The sequence below is a fragment of the Mobula birostris genome, chromosome 21 (genome assembly GCF_030028105.1).
Source record: "Mobula birostris isolate sMobBir1 chromosome 21, sMobBir1.hap1, whole genome shotgun sequence".
NCBI lineage: Eukaryota > Metazoa > Chordata > Chondrichthyes > Myliobatiformes > Myliobatidae > Mobula > Mobula birostris.
Window position 1 is genome coordinate 9,424,889 of NC_092390.1, and position 17,105 is coordinate 9,441,993.

Below are 17,105 nucleotides of genomic sequence, written 5' to 3' on the forward strand. Positions count from 1 at the left end.
GAATCCAAAGAAATGGCAGAGGTGTTGTAGGAGCTGCCAGTCAGCATTGAACTCAACATAGGATTGCCTTAGGGACTCCAACTCCAGATTTTTTCCTTGGGTTTTACTCCCAAAGCCTTCCCCATGAGTCAGTATAGCTGCAAGGCAGTGGAGGTTTGAGATCTTCCTTCAATATAGTGCAGGAGTAAAATCTGTGGAGTTTCTATAAACTTACTGCAAGATTTGAATGGCAAGATTTTAAACACAGGAGATGCAGTTTCCTGGACATTGTGGAACTTTATGAAATGCTTCACAAAAAAAATTAATAAAAATCAAAGTTGTGGGAATTAACAAGAAAACTGAGCATGGATCAGAATTGAACTAGAGGAGGAAATCAATGGGTACTGGTTAATGATGTTGTGCCAATGCTCAACAGGGAAAAACTGATTGGCATCACTGTGTTTAATGTTGAAAGTACCTATCCACAATTTACATTAATTACTTGCTTTCTAAAGTCCTTGAAAACTGAATGGGTCTATGAAAGTGCTTCAAAATACAGAAGTCCAATGCATTTAGTCACAAATTATCATTGTCATATAAAGCTGAATTCAAATCCACAAAGAAACAAAAATGAAGACTTCACATTGGCTAATATTTAGACAAAGCCTTTCAATTTATCACATTTTTTTAGGAACTACAACATTAGTTACTCATCTTCATTTACTAATTTTAATTTTCAAATAATTCTGTACTTTATAAATGATCTGACCCTCTTTCAATTCTTCAGTTGATTAGTTTCAGTTATTATTCCTTTCCCAATCAGCCTATTTGACACCTTGGTCGACATTTTGACACCTGGCATCTTTCATTCTAATGAACATTAAATGGATGAAGTGTTTATCTATTTGAAACTGCTCAGACAGAATTCTCACCTCATAGGAAGAAGTCCAGCAGAAATTAGGACAAAGCTGAATTCTCAAAAGATTAAGATGTGCATCCTCTAAGTGTTTAGAAATCTCCGGCTGGTGGCAGCAGAGTGCAGCTGTATGAGTGATGTCTAACTCAGGAATGCACAACATACATACCAAATAGGTTGTTCACAAGATTATTAGAGTTCCTTTGCATCAACTGTGGGTCACAACCACAGCGAGCCATATGTGCTAAGGCAGCACCACAGATTTAGTTCGCAACTGCAGTGCCAAGGAATGCACTGTTTCAGAATGCTAGGCATAAGCTGTCAAAAAGTGTGGCATGTCCCAGGAACTAATTGGTCTATCTTCAGATAAACATGTACATACTTGTAGAATGGAAAAAAAAGTACTCCGTCACCAAGTTTTGCCTAATCAATAATTTGGTACCCATTAGAACTAAGCATTGTAAGAGGATTATTTGCAATTAAACTCCAAGCTTCTGAATACTGATTAAATCCTAATAATTTGGACCCAAAACATTTTCCCATTATTTTATTTCATTTCTTAGAAAACATTGATCCCTCTAAGTTCTATAGTTGTTCTACTAAGATCAGTACCTGGAGAGGATGTGAGAGCCATCATGCCATAGTAGGAGAAGGCGCCTGCTTCGAACTTCATTACTTCTTTCCCAGCTTCCACCTCCACTTTTCCCTGGCCACAAAGGAGCAATTGGCATTATTAAACTACATTCAATAAACAAAAGCCTATTTCCTCACATCATGAATATTCATTAAACTAAAATATACTGACTGATTAAATTCAACCAATCTAAGAAACCTTATTCCATAAACTTTATGATGCTGTAACAATACAACTGCATTTTCTACAAAGTTTTTTTCACCTCCATTAAGTAGAAGGGTTTACTGAGGAATAATTTATAAATCTACACAAATTGCTGCAAAGTAACTGGAAGTTCAAAGTAAAGTTCATTATCAAAGTACATATACGTCACCATTACAACCCTGAGATTCATTTTCGTGCGGGCATACTCAATAAATCCATAGAATAATAACCATATCAATGAAACTTCCAAACCAACTTGGGGGTTCAACCAGTATGCAAAAGACAACAAAATGTGCAAATACAAAAAGAAAGAAGTAATAATAATAAATAAGCAACAAATATTGAGAACATGAGATGAAGAGTCCTTGAAAGTGAGTCCATAGGTTGTGTGAACATTTCAATGATGGGACATGAGCAAAGTTACCCCCTTTGGTTGAACAGCATGATGGTTGAAGGGTAGTAACTGTTTCTGAACCTCGTGATGCAAGTCCTGAGGCTCCTGTACCTCCTTCCTGGTGGCATCAACAAGAAGAGAGCATGTACTGGGTACAGGAGGTCCCTGATGATGGATGCTGCTTTCCTGTGATAACGCTCTGCGTAGACGTGTTCAATGGTGGGGAGGGCTTTACCCGTGATGGACTTGGCTGTATCCACTAATTATTATAGGATTTTCTGTTCAAGGGCATTGGCGGTTTCATACCAGGCCATAATACAGCCAGTCACTATACTCTCCACTACAAATTTATAAAAGTCTGTCAAAGTTTTAGATGTCATACCAAATCTTTGCAAGCTCCTAAGGAAGTAAAGGTTCTGCCATCCAGACAAGGTTTATGAGATGAGTCCAGGAATGAAAGGGTATATAGAGCCTTTGAATGTTCTAAGTCTATACTCGTGGAGTTTAGAAGAATGAGGGGAGAATCTCATTCAATACCAAATATTGAAAGGCCTAGACAGACATGGAGAACATGTTTTCAATAGTGGGAGAGTCTAGGACCAGAGGGCACAGCCTCACATTACAAGGACGTGCCTCTAGAACAGAGATGAGGAGGAGAAATCTAAATTTACGGGGAGCAGGCAGGGGAAGTGGGGTTGAGAGGGAAAATTAATCAGCCATGGAGCACACTCAGTAGACCAAGTTGCCTGATTCTGCTCTTACATTCACATTTCATCGCATTCCTTGGCATATATAGACATTGGTCCCAACAATAAAATTGCAAGATTCAATCTAAGAGCTCTGCTCATCTCAATGTAACAATGTCTTGCAGGAACAACGAAAATATGCATTAAAAATACGGTCTTCCAACGGTAACCTCCAATACTTGTACATCTGTGTCTTTTTTATATTTGTGCGTGTGTGTCTGTGTGTGTATATATATATATATATATATATATATAAAAGCGAGAGAGACTTTTGCACAGTACTGTACAGTCAAATGTGATCATCTCAATCTATATAAAAGCTATTCTACATATAATTCCTTTAGAATTCCTCTCAAGTTAACCCTACTAACCTGCAAAACTAGAATAAAATAGTCCACAGGTTTGTTCCGATGGAAGAGATAATGTTCCGGGGCTTTTTTGTTTCTCTCATCAAATTTCATTTCCTGAATGACATTAGGATGCTTGAGCAGCCTCAGCAAGATCTTCTCTGACATCTGCGTTGGACTGAATGGCTCCACTTCTGAAATAATTAACAGAAAACATATTACAGCGTAATTTCAAGCTTTCTATTGCAATGAATAATCATTAGATAAATTGGTCTAAATTAGCCTCCATGTACCGATATCATAATATTTCACTGAGGAAAAAGAAAGATGTTCTGCAGCAGTTAAATAAATAGAAGTTCCAACAAAAATACCTTTTTTTTTACAACTTACTTATTTAAGAACTTGCACAGGAGTGGAAAATGGAAGTCATCCAACTATTAACAGCATTCTCTCAATGTGGTTAACATAAAAGAGAAGCCAAAGGCTTCAATAGGCAGACTAACAAAAGCAGCTTTGCCAAAGGATTGGTTGACAGTCTGCAGAGAGGTTCTGGATTAGATGGAAGGCACAATTCAGGAGCTTTGCATTAGTGATTGCCAAGGAAAAAGACTTGGCTAAAGCTTTTATAAATGAGAATGTTTATATATGGGAAGAGATAAAAACTGACAAGTATGATCTACTGGAAAGTAACACCTCATCCATATGAGGCTTATCCAGGGGTTGTTGAGGGAATTAAGGGGAGAATTTGCAGTACTGCTTTCACAATTTATGAATCCTCTTTCAACACAGCAATGGCACCAAAGACAGTAAGACTACAAATGCCAAATTTATTTTCAAAGGAAGAGGAGAAGATAAACCTCCAAGTACAGTCCCCAAGTTTAATGCCAGTAATGAACAGGCCTTTAAAAACAATGAAGAAAAACATTGTCATTGCATGACGAGCATAACCTGAGTGAAGGGAACCAGTAAATATCTGCTAAATATAAATCACATCTGACTAACTTGACTACATTTTCTGTGAAGAGATCTGAAGTCAGTTTAAACCACAAGACATAAGATCATAAGACAGAGGAGCAGAATTAGGTCACTCAGCACCGTGTCTACTCTGCATTCCACCATGGCTGATTTATTATCCATCTCAATGCCATTCTCCTGACTTTTCCCTCTAACATTTGACGCCATGACTAACCAAGAACTTATCAACCTCTACTTTAACTATACTCAATGACTTGGCTTCCACAGCCATCTGTGGTCATGAATTCCACATTCATCACCCTCTGGTGAAAGAAATTCCTCTTCATCTCTGTTCTCAATAGACGTCCCTCTATTCTGAGGCTGTGTCCTCTGATCTTAGGCTCATCCACTATAGGAAACATCCTCGCCATATCCACTCTGTCTAGGCCTTTCAATATTCAGTAAGTTTCAGTGATATTGCCCTCATTCTTCTAAACTCCAGTGGCCACAGGCCTAGAGCCATCAATCGCTCATGTGTTAACCCTTTCAATCCTGGAATCAGCCTGAGCACATTTTTTCGTAAATATGGAGCCGAAAACCGCACAATACTCCAAGTGCGGTCTGACCAATACCATATAAAACCTCAGCATCACATCCTTGCTCTTATGTATATTCTAGTCCTCTCAAAATTAATGCTAACGTTGTATTTCCCTTCCTTACCACAGACTCAACCTATAAATTAATCTTTAGGGGATCCTGCACAAGGACTCCCAAGTCCCTTTGTACTTCTGATTTTTGAATTCTCTCCCTGTTCAGAAAATAGTCTACCCCTATATTCCTTCTACCAAAATGTATGACCATACACTTCCTGTTCCTTCTGTAGCCTCCCTGCTTCCTCAACAATACCTACCTACTCCACCTACCTTTCTATCATCTGCAAACTTGGCCATAAAGTCATCAATTTCATCATCCAAATCTTTGACATATAACATGAAGAGAAGCGGTCCCAATAGTGATCCCTGTGGAACACCACTTCTCACTGGCAGCCAACCAGAATAGGCCCCCTTTCTTCCTACACTCTCCCTCCTACCTATCAGCCAATCCTCTATCCATGCTAGCATCTTTCTTGTAGTACCATCGACTCTTGTTAAGCAGACATGTGCAGCATCTTGTTAAAGGCCATCTAAGTATCCAAGTAAACAACATCCACCTACTCTCCTTTGTCTATCCTACCCGTTATTTCCTCAAAGAATTCATACAGATTTGTCAGGCAAGATTTCCCTTCAGGAAACCATGTTGACTTGTGTTTACTTTATCATGGTCTTCCAAGTACCCTGAAACTTTATCCTTAATAATGGACTCCAACATCTTCCTAATCACTGAAGTCAAGCTAACGGGCCTATAATTTCCTTACTTCTCTCTCCCTCCCTTCTTTAAGATTGGAATGATTTTGTAATTTTCCAGTCCTTTAGTTCTCCAGAACTATTCCAGAGTCTACTGATTTTTGAAAGAACACTACTAATGCCTCCACAATCTCTTCAGCTAACTCTTTTGGTACCCTGGGGTATAGTCATCTGGTTCAGGTGACTTATCTACCTTCAGACCTTTCAGCTTCCCAAGCACCTTCTCCTTAGTGATGGCAACTATACTCACTTCTGCCCCCGACACTCTACAATTTCTGGCATACTTCTAGGGGCTTCCACAGTGAAGACTGACACAAAATACTTATTCAGTTCGTCCACCATTTCTTTGACCCCATTGCTACCTCTTCAGCATCATTTTCCAATGGTCCAATATCTACACACACCTCTCTTTGACTCTTGATATACAGTATTTGAAAGAGCTTTTGGTATCCTCCGATAGTTTCAACTAGCTTACCTTCATATTACATCTTTTCTTTCCTTATGATTTTTTAGATGCCTTCTACTGGTTTTTAAAAGTTTCCCAATTGTCTAACTACTTGCTAATATTTTTTTTGCTCTTTTTTTATATTTTTATGCCCTCTCTTTTGCTTTTATACTGGTTTTGGCTTTCCTTGTCACCCATGGTTGCTTCATTCCCTCTTTAGAATATATCTTCATCTTTGGGGCTTATCCCACCTTCCAAATTGCCCCCAGAAACTTCAGCTACTTCTAGTGACCCCTTATGATCAATTTTGGTCAGCTCCTCTCTCATGCCTCTGAAATTCCCTTTCTTCCACTGTAATACTAATACATCTGACTTTATCTCTACCTCTCAAGCTGCAGGGGTAATTCTATCATATTATGATCACTGTCTCCCAAGGGTTCCTTCTGCTTAAGCTCCCTTTCAAATCTGCTTCATTACACAACACCCAATCCAAAATTATCTTTCACCTAGTGGGCTCAACTACGTTGCTCCAAAAAGCCACCTCATAGGCATTCTACAAATTCCCTCTATTGGGATCCAGCACCAATCTGATTTCCCCTTTTAATACATGCCATACCTTCCCCAGAAAAGATCCCAGTTATCCAGAAATCTGAATCCCTGCCCCCTGCACCACTTCCTCAGCCATTCATTCATCATATCCCTGCCCAGACTAGCACATGGAGCTGGGAGTAATCCAATGATGACTATCTTGGAGGTCTTGCTCTTCAACCTCTTCCCCAACTCCCTATACTTACTGCTCACCACCCCCCGCCCGAGAATCTTCCAAAGCACTCTGAGACATCCTGGACCCTAGCAAATGAGAGGAAACATAATCCTGGCTTCCTTTTCATGGCCACAGAATCTCCTGTCCATCCCTAACTATTGCCTTATCACTACCACTCTGCCTGATTTTACCCTTCTCTGCCCAGCTTCAGAGCCAGCCAGAGTGCCACTGACCTGTCTGCTGCTGCTGTGCTCTGATAGGTCATCTCCCTTAGCAGTATCCAAAGGGTTATACTTGTTGCTGAGGGGAGCCCTGCACTGACTACTTACTCCCCTTACTTCTCCTGGTGGTCACCCAGATACTACTTGAAGCCTGCACACTGTGTGTGACCATCTCAGTAAAAGACTCATCTATTAACTTTACAGCCTCTCAGATGGTCAAGTCATGTCAAGTTTATTGACATTTAACTATACACATGTATACCGTCAAACAAGACGTTTCTCCAGAGCAGGGGGCAAAGCACAACAGTGCACATTACACACATATAACACATAATAACTTGGGAAAGTAAGGATAAGATCTATAGATGAATCATACATAAATAAAGTGCATAAATTAAATATTGTAACCTACAGAACAGATTAACTGGTGACACTTCGAATGCAATGCAGCCGGGAGTTCAGAAGCCTAATGGCCTGAAGGAAGAAACTGTTTCCCATCCTGACTGTTCTTGTTTTTATGCATCAGTCTCCTTCCTGAATGGTAGAAATTCAAAGAGGATGCAGGATGGATGAGTGGGATCCTTCATAATACTAAGGGCCCTGTATACATAACACTCCTGATAAACATCCCTAATTGGTGGTAGGGAGACCCCTTTGACCCTCTCAGCCACCCTCACAGTCCTTTGAAGGGACTTCCGGTCCAATGTTCAGCTGCTCCTATAAGAGGTGGAGATGCAGCTCGCCAGAATGCTTTTAACGGTGCTCCTATAAAGTTCAGTTAAGGTGTTGGGGGTGGGGAGGCTCGCTTGCCTCAGTCTCCTTAGGAAGTGGAGGCGCTGCTCTGCCTTGTGCCTTCTTGTTCAGAGAGGTGATATTAAGAGACCAGGTGAGTGAGGTCATCTGTGATGTGAATTCCTGAGCGCTTCCAGCTCCAGCTCATATACTTTGTCAGTCAGGAACTGAAGTTGGATGCGCTTCCTGCAGATGTAGTCATCAGGGAGACAATTAGGTACCTTGAAATCCCACATCACAGAGGAGTATTCCACTGCCTGAACTACTTTCCTGCATACCCTTGTTATGCTTCTAACTTCTCAAACTTAAGTTCCAGCCTGCCCAAGCCTGAACACTTTAACACTGTCCATTCACACAATGACCATTTCCACTCAAACCCCGCTTCTTTTAATTGGCCCTTGCAAATTAAGCCTAGTTACTATTAATCCAAGCAATCTCCCGCTCCGCTCGCTTTTTAAAGCTTGCGTGTTAAGTCCGCAAGGAACTGTCTCCAACTCACTCCGCAACCTCCCGCTCCGCATTTTAGTAGAGGTTGTGTACATTCATTTCTTTCTTTCTTTTTAAATCTTTTAATTTTTCAAAATTACAAACTCAATAACAAAGTTGGTACAAAGAGATTGTAAAAATGTTCATCAACATATATAAAATGAATTTTAAGTAACATAGATATAAAAGACTTCCAAACTCATAATGAGATTAAACATATAAAAAGAAATAAAAAGAAAAAAAGATATATAAACAAAAAAAAACCCCCAAAAGAAAAAAAGAAAAAAAAACCCAAGAAAAAAAAAACAAAACAGGGCTAGACCAACAGCTTATATCGGACATGTTCAATAATGTCGTTAACTCCGCTCCTCTCATCATATAATTTAAATTTAGAAAAGAGATTCAGAAAGGTCAGATTACATCATATGAAAATGTTGCATAAAAGGTTTCCAAGTTTCTTCAAATTTAACCAAAGGGTCAAAAATATCACTTCTAATTTTTTCTAAATTTAAACTTAATATGGTTTGAGAAAACCATTGGAATGTAGTTGGAGGATTAGTTTCCTTCCAGTTCAACAAAATAGATCTTCTCACTATTAAAGTAATAAAAGCTATCATTCGACAGGCTGAAGAAGACAAAGATCTATGTTCTACCATTGGCAATCCAAAGATTGCCGTAATAGGATGGGGTTTTAAATTGAAACATAGAACTGTTGAAATAATATCAAAAATGTCTTTCAATATTTTTCCAAAAGAGGACAGGACCAAAACATATGAGTTAAAGAAGCCACTTCAGAATGACATCTATCACAGGTAGGGTTTATATGGGAATAAAAACGAGCTAGTTTATCTTTGGACATATCAGCTCTGTGTACTACTTTAAATTGTATTAAAGTATGTTTAGCACATATAGAAGAAGTACTAACTAATTGAAAAATTTTATCCCATTTTTCTGTAGGTAGGGAAAGTTGAAGTTCCCTTTCCCATTCATTTTTAATTTCGTCAGATTCATTTCTGAATGCATCTGATAATTGCTACAGTTTGATAATTATTTCTCCGATGAACTTAATAATTATCAGATTGCTACAAATCTGATCGTTGTTAAGTTTAACAGCAAAATGGAAATGAGTGGATTTGAAAAAGATGCACACCCAAAATGCTAGAGGAACTCAGGGGGTCAGGCACCATCTATGCAAATGAATAAACAGTTGATGTTTCAGGCTGAGACCCTTTTTTCAGGAATGGAAAGGGGGAAGATGCCAGAATAAAAATTGAAAATGATGATACAAAATTGACAAGAGGGATATAAAAAAGGAGTTGCAGTGAATTTTACTTTTGGAATGGAGAGACCTATACAGTTTTGTACCTCCAAGGTTCCATGAAAGAATCCCTGTTACATTTGAGATACAGTGGCATACTACGTTGATAAAACAAATTTTAGAATTAGAGTAAAAATACACAAGTTCATAAGAAACTTACAACAGAAATAGAAAGACTGGCAGAATGAGCAACCGTGGCAAAGAAATATGAGGTAATGAAGAACAAGAAGAAGCCTCAAGGAGGGAGGAGGAAGGAGGAGAAGATGGCGGTGCGAGGCAGTGTGCGCAGTCGTTCCAAATGATATCGTAATGTGTTAACTAGGGGGCAGTGAACAATCCCGATTTGATGCAGACAGCCGTGAGAAGCACGGAGGAACACCTGGAGAAACTTCTGAAATGCCCGCTTCGCTGCCACTGCTACTGTGCGATCGAGAATCTCCGGAGGGGAAGGCCCCAAATCCTCGGCTTTGCCTATTGCCTGTTGCCAGGGCCGGGGTCAAAGCCCTCGGCCAAGATGGTGCTCAGTGTCGGAGAGCTGGTCGGAGGCTCAGAGTTTTCGGACGGACTCGGAGTCAGATGCTTCATCGGCAAGTTTCCGTCTGTGTGAGATGATGGGACTTTCGAGAGACTTTGAGACTTTTTATCGTGCCATGGTCTGTTCTTTATCAAATTATGGTATTGCTTTGCACTGTTGTAACTATATGTTATAATTATGCGGTTTTTGTCAGTTTTTCAGTCGGTTTGTCATGTGTTTCTGTGATATCATTCTGGAGAAACATTGTATCATTTCTTAATGCATGCATTACTAAATGACAATAAAAGAGGACTGCGTGTCCTCATAATCTAAGATAAATGGTACAATTTTTCAGGTGAGTCCAGTGTTCAAGGTAAATTTATAATCCAAGTACATATACAGGTTTCCCCCGCTATCTGAAGATATGGTGTTCCTATGAAATGGTTCGTAAGCCGTAATGTCGTAAAGTGAATAAGCAATTACTATTTATTAATATGGGAAAATTTTTTGAGTGTTCCCAGACCCAAAAAAATAACCTACAAAATCATGCCAAGTAACACACAAAACCTAAAGTAACAGTAACATATAGTAAAGGCAGGAATGATTTGATAAATACACAGCCTATATAAAGAAAATACTTTTCTGCAGTACTGTCTAGCACAGTGAAAATCTCGCACAAGCGCTCTCGGCAGAAACACTCTCTCTCCAGTAACCTTTAAGCTATGAAGCTGCCAAATCATACCAAATAACACATAAAAATACACAGCCTATATAAAGTCAAAATAATGTATGTACAGTGTAGTTTCACTTACTGGAATTGGGAAGACTCCAATAAATTGCAGTTTCGTCATAGTTAAACACTTGCTTATACGAATAACCACCTGACGCAATCGGCAATCGCCTCTGATCTGGGCCAACATTTACATGCTGGGCGGTACCTAATTAATTAGCTTGTTTATTTCGGCTTTTTTCTTAAAGATGTGCTGCGTGCGTTCCGACTACCGCTGCACCACTGCATTCTTCGCGGCAATGTATCAGTCCGCGGCCCGGAGGTTGGGGACCACGACTGCTTAAACTATGAAGTTGCCCTCGCCTCAGAAACCAATCAAACCACACATGACTACCTTTAAATTCCACTTTCGCAACACTTTCATCACCATCATCCAGTGCTTTCTGTTTCAGCTTATTAAAAAGACTGACTTCTCCTTAAGTATAAGAAAACTTAATAGAACACCACGCTTTGTACATCCACCAATCCACTCAAGCAACAGACTTTCCATTTTATCCATTACATCGGCAGCTTTCAGAATTCTTTCTCCCTGCATATAAATAGTGCCAATGGTGGACGCAGGCAAGTTCAACGTGCGGACAATGTCCTTACTTCATTCACCACGATCGAAACGCTTAATTATGTCTAGTTTTACGCTAAGTGTAACAGCCTTACGAGCTCTTTTAGGCTTTTCCGATACCTTAGACCTCATCTTGCTTAACGGATGCACAAAATAAATCGAGATAAAGCACGTGTTTAAGCAATGCCAGCTAGAATGCAGTTCCGGGGGAGGAGCTTGGTGTGCTGCCTTTTTTTGTAACAGCGAGGTGTTGTAAAGCAAACGTTCGGAAAATGGGGATCACCTGTATGTTACCATATGCTACCTTGAGATTCATTTTCTGGCAGGCATTTATAGGAAAACAAGACATACAATAGAATTTTATGAAAAGTCCTTGAAAACGACTCTGTGGGTTGTAGAATTAGTTCAGAGTAGTGGTGAATGGAGTTATCCACACTGGTTCAGGAGCCTGATAGTGCACAATAATAACTGATATTAACCTGGTGTGAAAACCTAAGGCTTCTGTCTCACAGCTAGAAGAAAGCATGGCCTGGATAGTGGGGGGTTTGATAATGGATCCTACTTTCAAAGTTCAAAGTATATTTATAATCAAAGTATGTATACATTATACAACCTTGAGATTTATCTCCTAACAGGCAGCCGCGAAACAAAGAAACCCAAAAACAAACTATATATTGTGTTAGACTGTCTAACACCTAACGTACAGAGAATAAAAAACAGATTATGCCCATAACAAAAACAAAATCAAAATAAAATAACCCATCAAAAAGACCAATGTGCAATAAAATAAAAAATCATGCAAACAGCAACCACAAGCAAATAGCATTTCTCAACTAAAGTCTGTAAAGAGAGTCCATAGTTCAGCACAGAGCTGAGTAAATGTCATGGAGCAGCGATCCGAACCAGCCCACACCTCAGCTCAGTCCCGAAACCCTGACCTTTTCAATCTGGCCTGGCACTTAACTCTCCATCCAAACAATGGGTTCTGCTGCTTCCAGCAGTGATTTGAACCGACCTGTAACTGGCATTGGGCCTCAACACTCTGACCTTTTCAATCTGGCTCAGCGCTCAAATCTCCGTAAGAACCATGGGTTCTGCTGCATGGATACGCCAGACTTCGCTGCCTCGATTCAGCCTGTAAATTTCTGTCCGCATATTGTGTTTAGTCGCGTTGGTATGCTCTGGGTCCTGGACCCCGTGGCTTCAATTCAGCCTTTGCCCAACCTTTCCCCACTGTTCTCAGCGATGGGCCCGCCACCTCACCTCGAGCCTGCCACATCAAACTGCTCCAAGTCCAGACTTATTTGCGATGATTGCTTGCCAGAAAAAGTGTGGTTAACGAAGTATTTAGTTGCTATCCTTGTTTTGCTAGCCACTAGACAGGAGTCACTGAGGTTCACTAGCACCACCTTAAACTGGAAGTTTCTTGTGGCAAAACTCCATGGAGATATACTCAATAGTAGGGAAGGCCTTGCCTTTGACAGACTGGGCTGTATCCATCACCTTCTGTACCTTTATTCCATTCTTGAGCACTAGTGTTTTCATACCAGGTGATGATCCAGGCAAAAGTTGATACACTTCACGACCAACACCTCAAAGCACTTCATCATGAATAACTTCAAGTGAGTGAAAGATTACAGAAATCTCTCTTCTGCACAAATGATCTCAGCCCAAAGTGTTAACTCTTTATTTATCTTCATAGATGCCGTCTGACCTGCTGAGTTCCTTCAGCATTTTGTGTGTGTTCTGCACAAACATTTAGACAATATCAGGACAAATGAATAAACTACTGAGTAATATGACATAGAATTTTATAAATAGTGGAAAAACGAGGATTAAATCAAACATTCTTTATAGGAGATGTGTCTCCCCTCAGCTGGAAAGTTGAGTTCCTTTTAGGAAGGTTGTAAATACTCTACTGGGGTAGCAATTAAGTTTTAAGAGAATGATTTCAAGAAATAGTTACATAAGTTGACTGGAGAAACCTAAGGCAGTTGTTCTTTGAACTGAGGAGGAAGTGAGGAAAAGTATTAAAAATCATGAGGGATTTAAACAAAGGAAATTCTTCTAACAGCTGAAAGGTCAAAAATAAAAGTCACAGATTAATGGTTAATGGCCAAAACATGAAAGCCATTGTGAAATAAAATTTTTATTTGTAAGCCGATCACAAACTAGAGAAAATCTGCAGATGCTGGAAATTCGAGCAACACACACAAAATACTGGAGGAACTCAGCACGCCAGGCAACACCTAGGAAAAGAGTACAGTTGACGTTTTGGGCTGAAACATCAACTGTACTTTTTTCCTAGATGTTGCCTGGTCTGCTGAATTCCTCCAGTTTTTTGTGTGTTGCTTTGTATTAGGAAATGCATGTTTAGAATTTGGATTAAACTTCTAGTCTGGGTAATGTATAAAGATTAAACAGTAACCTTCAAAAGAAAATTAAATTAATATATTGTGGTGGGCATTTGGTCCATAATGATGGACGAGGAAGCTCGTTAACTCAACAATCGTTTTATTGTGATAACCACAAAACAGACCGGGCACCATGACCTGGAGAGTGAACCCAACCAGTCTCATACAAACGGAAGAGGTGACCATCACACACCCCGGTTACAGTTAGGGTGACCCACAAATACACAAGCAAATAACTGTAACACCTAAGCTAAAAAGTAACAATAAATGAACTGGAACTTCCCACCATAATCCCACAAAAGCATTTTAACACAAGAACAATAAACAGTACTGATCATTAGAAATGTAGGGGTGGGCTGTCGACCATGCCCCACCTCAGAATGTCATAATATTTATAAAACATATAGGAATGAATATATAGGAATATGACATGGCACATTATGAACAAACAAAGGAATGAAGAGTAGATAGGTGGATTAACCAGATTTCTCTTCTAAATAGCTAGCACAGACTCAATAAACCAAATTCTCTCTTTCTTTAACGTACACTTCCCAGCAGGAAATAAGTTATTAATGTTCGAAGGTTCTTGTTTCCCTACAGAATCAAATTAAAATAATTCTGCTACTGTAATGAATAGGACTAGCTAATAACTAAACAAGCTATGCTTACTCTCTACATACCCCCAATAAAAACAAATAATATATAAAAATATATACATTTGAACTAAATAAGTTGTGCAAAAAATAAGTAAAAAGTAAAGAGGCAGTGATCATGGGTTCAATGTCTATTTAGAAATTGGATCGCAGAGGGGAAGGAGCTGTTCCTGAATCGTTGCTTCTATACCTCCTTCCTGATGGTAACAATGAGAAGAGGGCATGTCCTGGGTGGCGGGGGTCATTAATAATGGATGCTGTGCCTTTCTGAGACACCACTCCTTGAAGGTATCTTGAATACTATGGAGGCTAGTGGCCATGATGGAGCTGACTTAATTTACAACACTCTGCAGCTCACTTCGAATCTAGGTTGGCCAGACATTGTTGGTCTAAGGGCCAGTTCTTGCGCTGTATTGTTCTATATTTAACGTTTTTCCACAATGATTTTTCTCAGCTGACCTTGGTCTTAAATTGGGTGGACAGTTTTATTTTAAAAATTGCTAGTTTTTAAAAAAAAATGTATGAAAATGAAGAGTCAAAAAACCAACTAAATAGCCCAGATGATACAGAAAGTTCCCAGATCTCAAATAAATGTACACTGGCAAATTATAATTCTACGCTTACTTTTTATATAGAGATACAGGCCCTTCCAACCCAATAAGCCCACCCAATTATACCCATGTAATTAATTAGTCTACTGACCAATATGTCTTTGAAATATGGAAGGAAGCCAAAACACCCAGAGGAAACCCACACGGTCATGGGCAGAACGTACATACTCCTTCACATAGTGATGGGAATTGAACCCAGGTCACTGGCACTGTAAAGCATTACATAAACCGCTACAATACCAAGCCACAACTGTTCCATTGTAAGAAAACCACAGTACATAGCAATTTAACTCAATTAGCTTAAAATATATAAAATTGTATTATTTATGCAGTTTCCCAGAAGCTTAGCGTACTATGCACTATAGGACCTGTACATATATTTGAAAACACAAGGTAAATCTTATATTGAAGTACAGTAAAACAAATAAAGAAACACATTACTCTGAAGGACAAACATTTTTCTGATTTATGCTATTTGTTAGAAAAATACTGGAAAATTCATTTTTCCATCATTTCATTACAGATGCAGCCATTACTGTAAGTGCATTTTCCAAAGACTACCTTGAGCATCATTTTTCAACTAAAAAAATTTTAACCACATCAATGAATCCTGCGATACACAAACGTAAAATGAGTGGCTATTGGGAATAGATCACCTTTAGTATGTGGGAGTTGGCATTAATTAACCTTGCAGTATGGATTGGGCAGTCTCCATGCAATCTATTCAAATTAGGCTTAAATTTGGCAGCTTAAAACCACCATGAATGTCAGTGGCAGAGCTGCTGTATGAGCATAGACTGCAACATTACTGTGTTAACCCATACTATTACAGCAGAGTTTCATTTTACAACTTGTTTTCTTATTATATTTTACTTCAAAACTGTTGGTCTATTTTCCCTGATAGTTGATTATTACTAAATACTTGCTATTTTTTTAACATGCTGTATAGGTATCTGGGCAGTTGGATACCAAGTTTTGAAAAGATTGTTAGGCAATAACTGTAAGTTCAGTCCAGGGGAAGACCATGCAGTCAATGATGAGGATAGTTGTTAAAATGCCAAAAGTTTTTTGGAAGTAGAAAGCTTGAACTATTATTGCAAGTATGATGAAGGTGATTCCAATGTGGCTAGGTAAGGAGGTCAGGATTTAAAAACGGAAGGGTTTAACTGCCTTTGAAATGAACTGGCAAGTTGTCTGTAATGTGAGATACAATCAAATAGGTCAAACTAGGTGAATGAGCAGTTAATCAGAGGATGTTTATCACCACTTGACTGATTATTGATTGCTTTGCCAGCAGCAGAGTTTAATTCTCTGATTCTTCAAAACAGAATTCATATTCTCAAACCAGCAAGGTGGGGGAGGGGGTGGTTTTTTTAACACAAGCTTTCTTTTTTACTGTGCATGTAATTCTCGTGCACTTCAACCTCAAATGCCCCTGGAACCAATATTACATTTATTTTTTGGATGACCATCAGAAATCAAACGGTCTGATTTGTTAATCCCTGCAATAGCATTTGGCCATTTTTTGTTTAAAAGTTGCCGGAAAGCTTGTGCTATTTGTTGGATAGGAAAGCTTTCAATGATAAATATAAGATAAACAGCAGTATTTTATTTTCCCAAAGATAATCCACACCCTGATGAGGTACAAAAATTCACACCCTGAACTGTGTATTTTACACATCTGCTGCAATGAACTTTACAATTCGGGAAATAAACAATCACAGCTCCTAGGAACCAATAACAAAATCAAATTTCAAATGAAACCACAATATCCTAAGCACATAAATTAATGGACAATAAAATATCACAAAATAATTGCATTAAGCCTTGTTATGACTATGATCTAACAGTTCTATTATGTTGCCACTTTTGTCCTCAAACAATAAACACTTTCATTGCAAGTTGGTTTTAAACATAAGATATGTCTAAGGTTATACTTAAAAGTACTTAGAGTAAAAGCGG

At 38.9% G+C, this 17,105-nt stretch overlaps 1 protein-coding gene across 1 annotated transcript in view; it reads right to left on the bottom strand.

The window, feature by feature from the left end:
- LOC140185575 (metal transporter CNNM2-like) overlaps positions 1-17,105 on the bottom strand; it is a 149,992-nt gene that overhangs the window by 20,413 nt on the left and 112,474 nt on the right. The window contains exons 4-5 of the mRNA XM_072238929.1: positions 3,245-3,414; positions 1,508-1,601 (exon numbers count right to left, since the gene is read on the bottom strand). Coding sequence (XP_072095030.1) covers positions 1,508-1,601; positions 3,245-3,414 — 264 coding nt within the window. The remainder of the gene's footprint in view (positions 1-1,507; positions 1,602-3,244; positions 3,415-17,105) is intronic.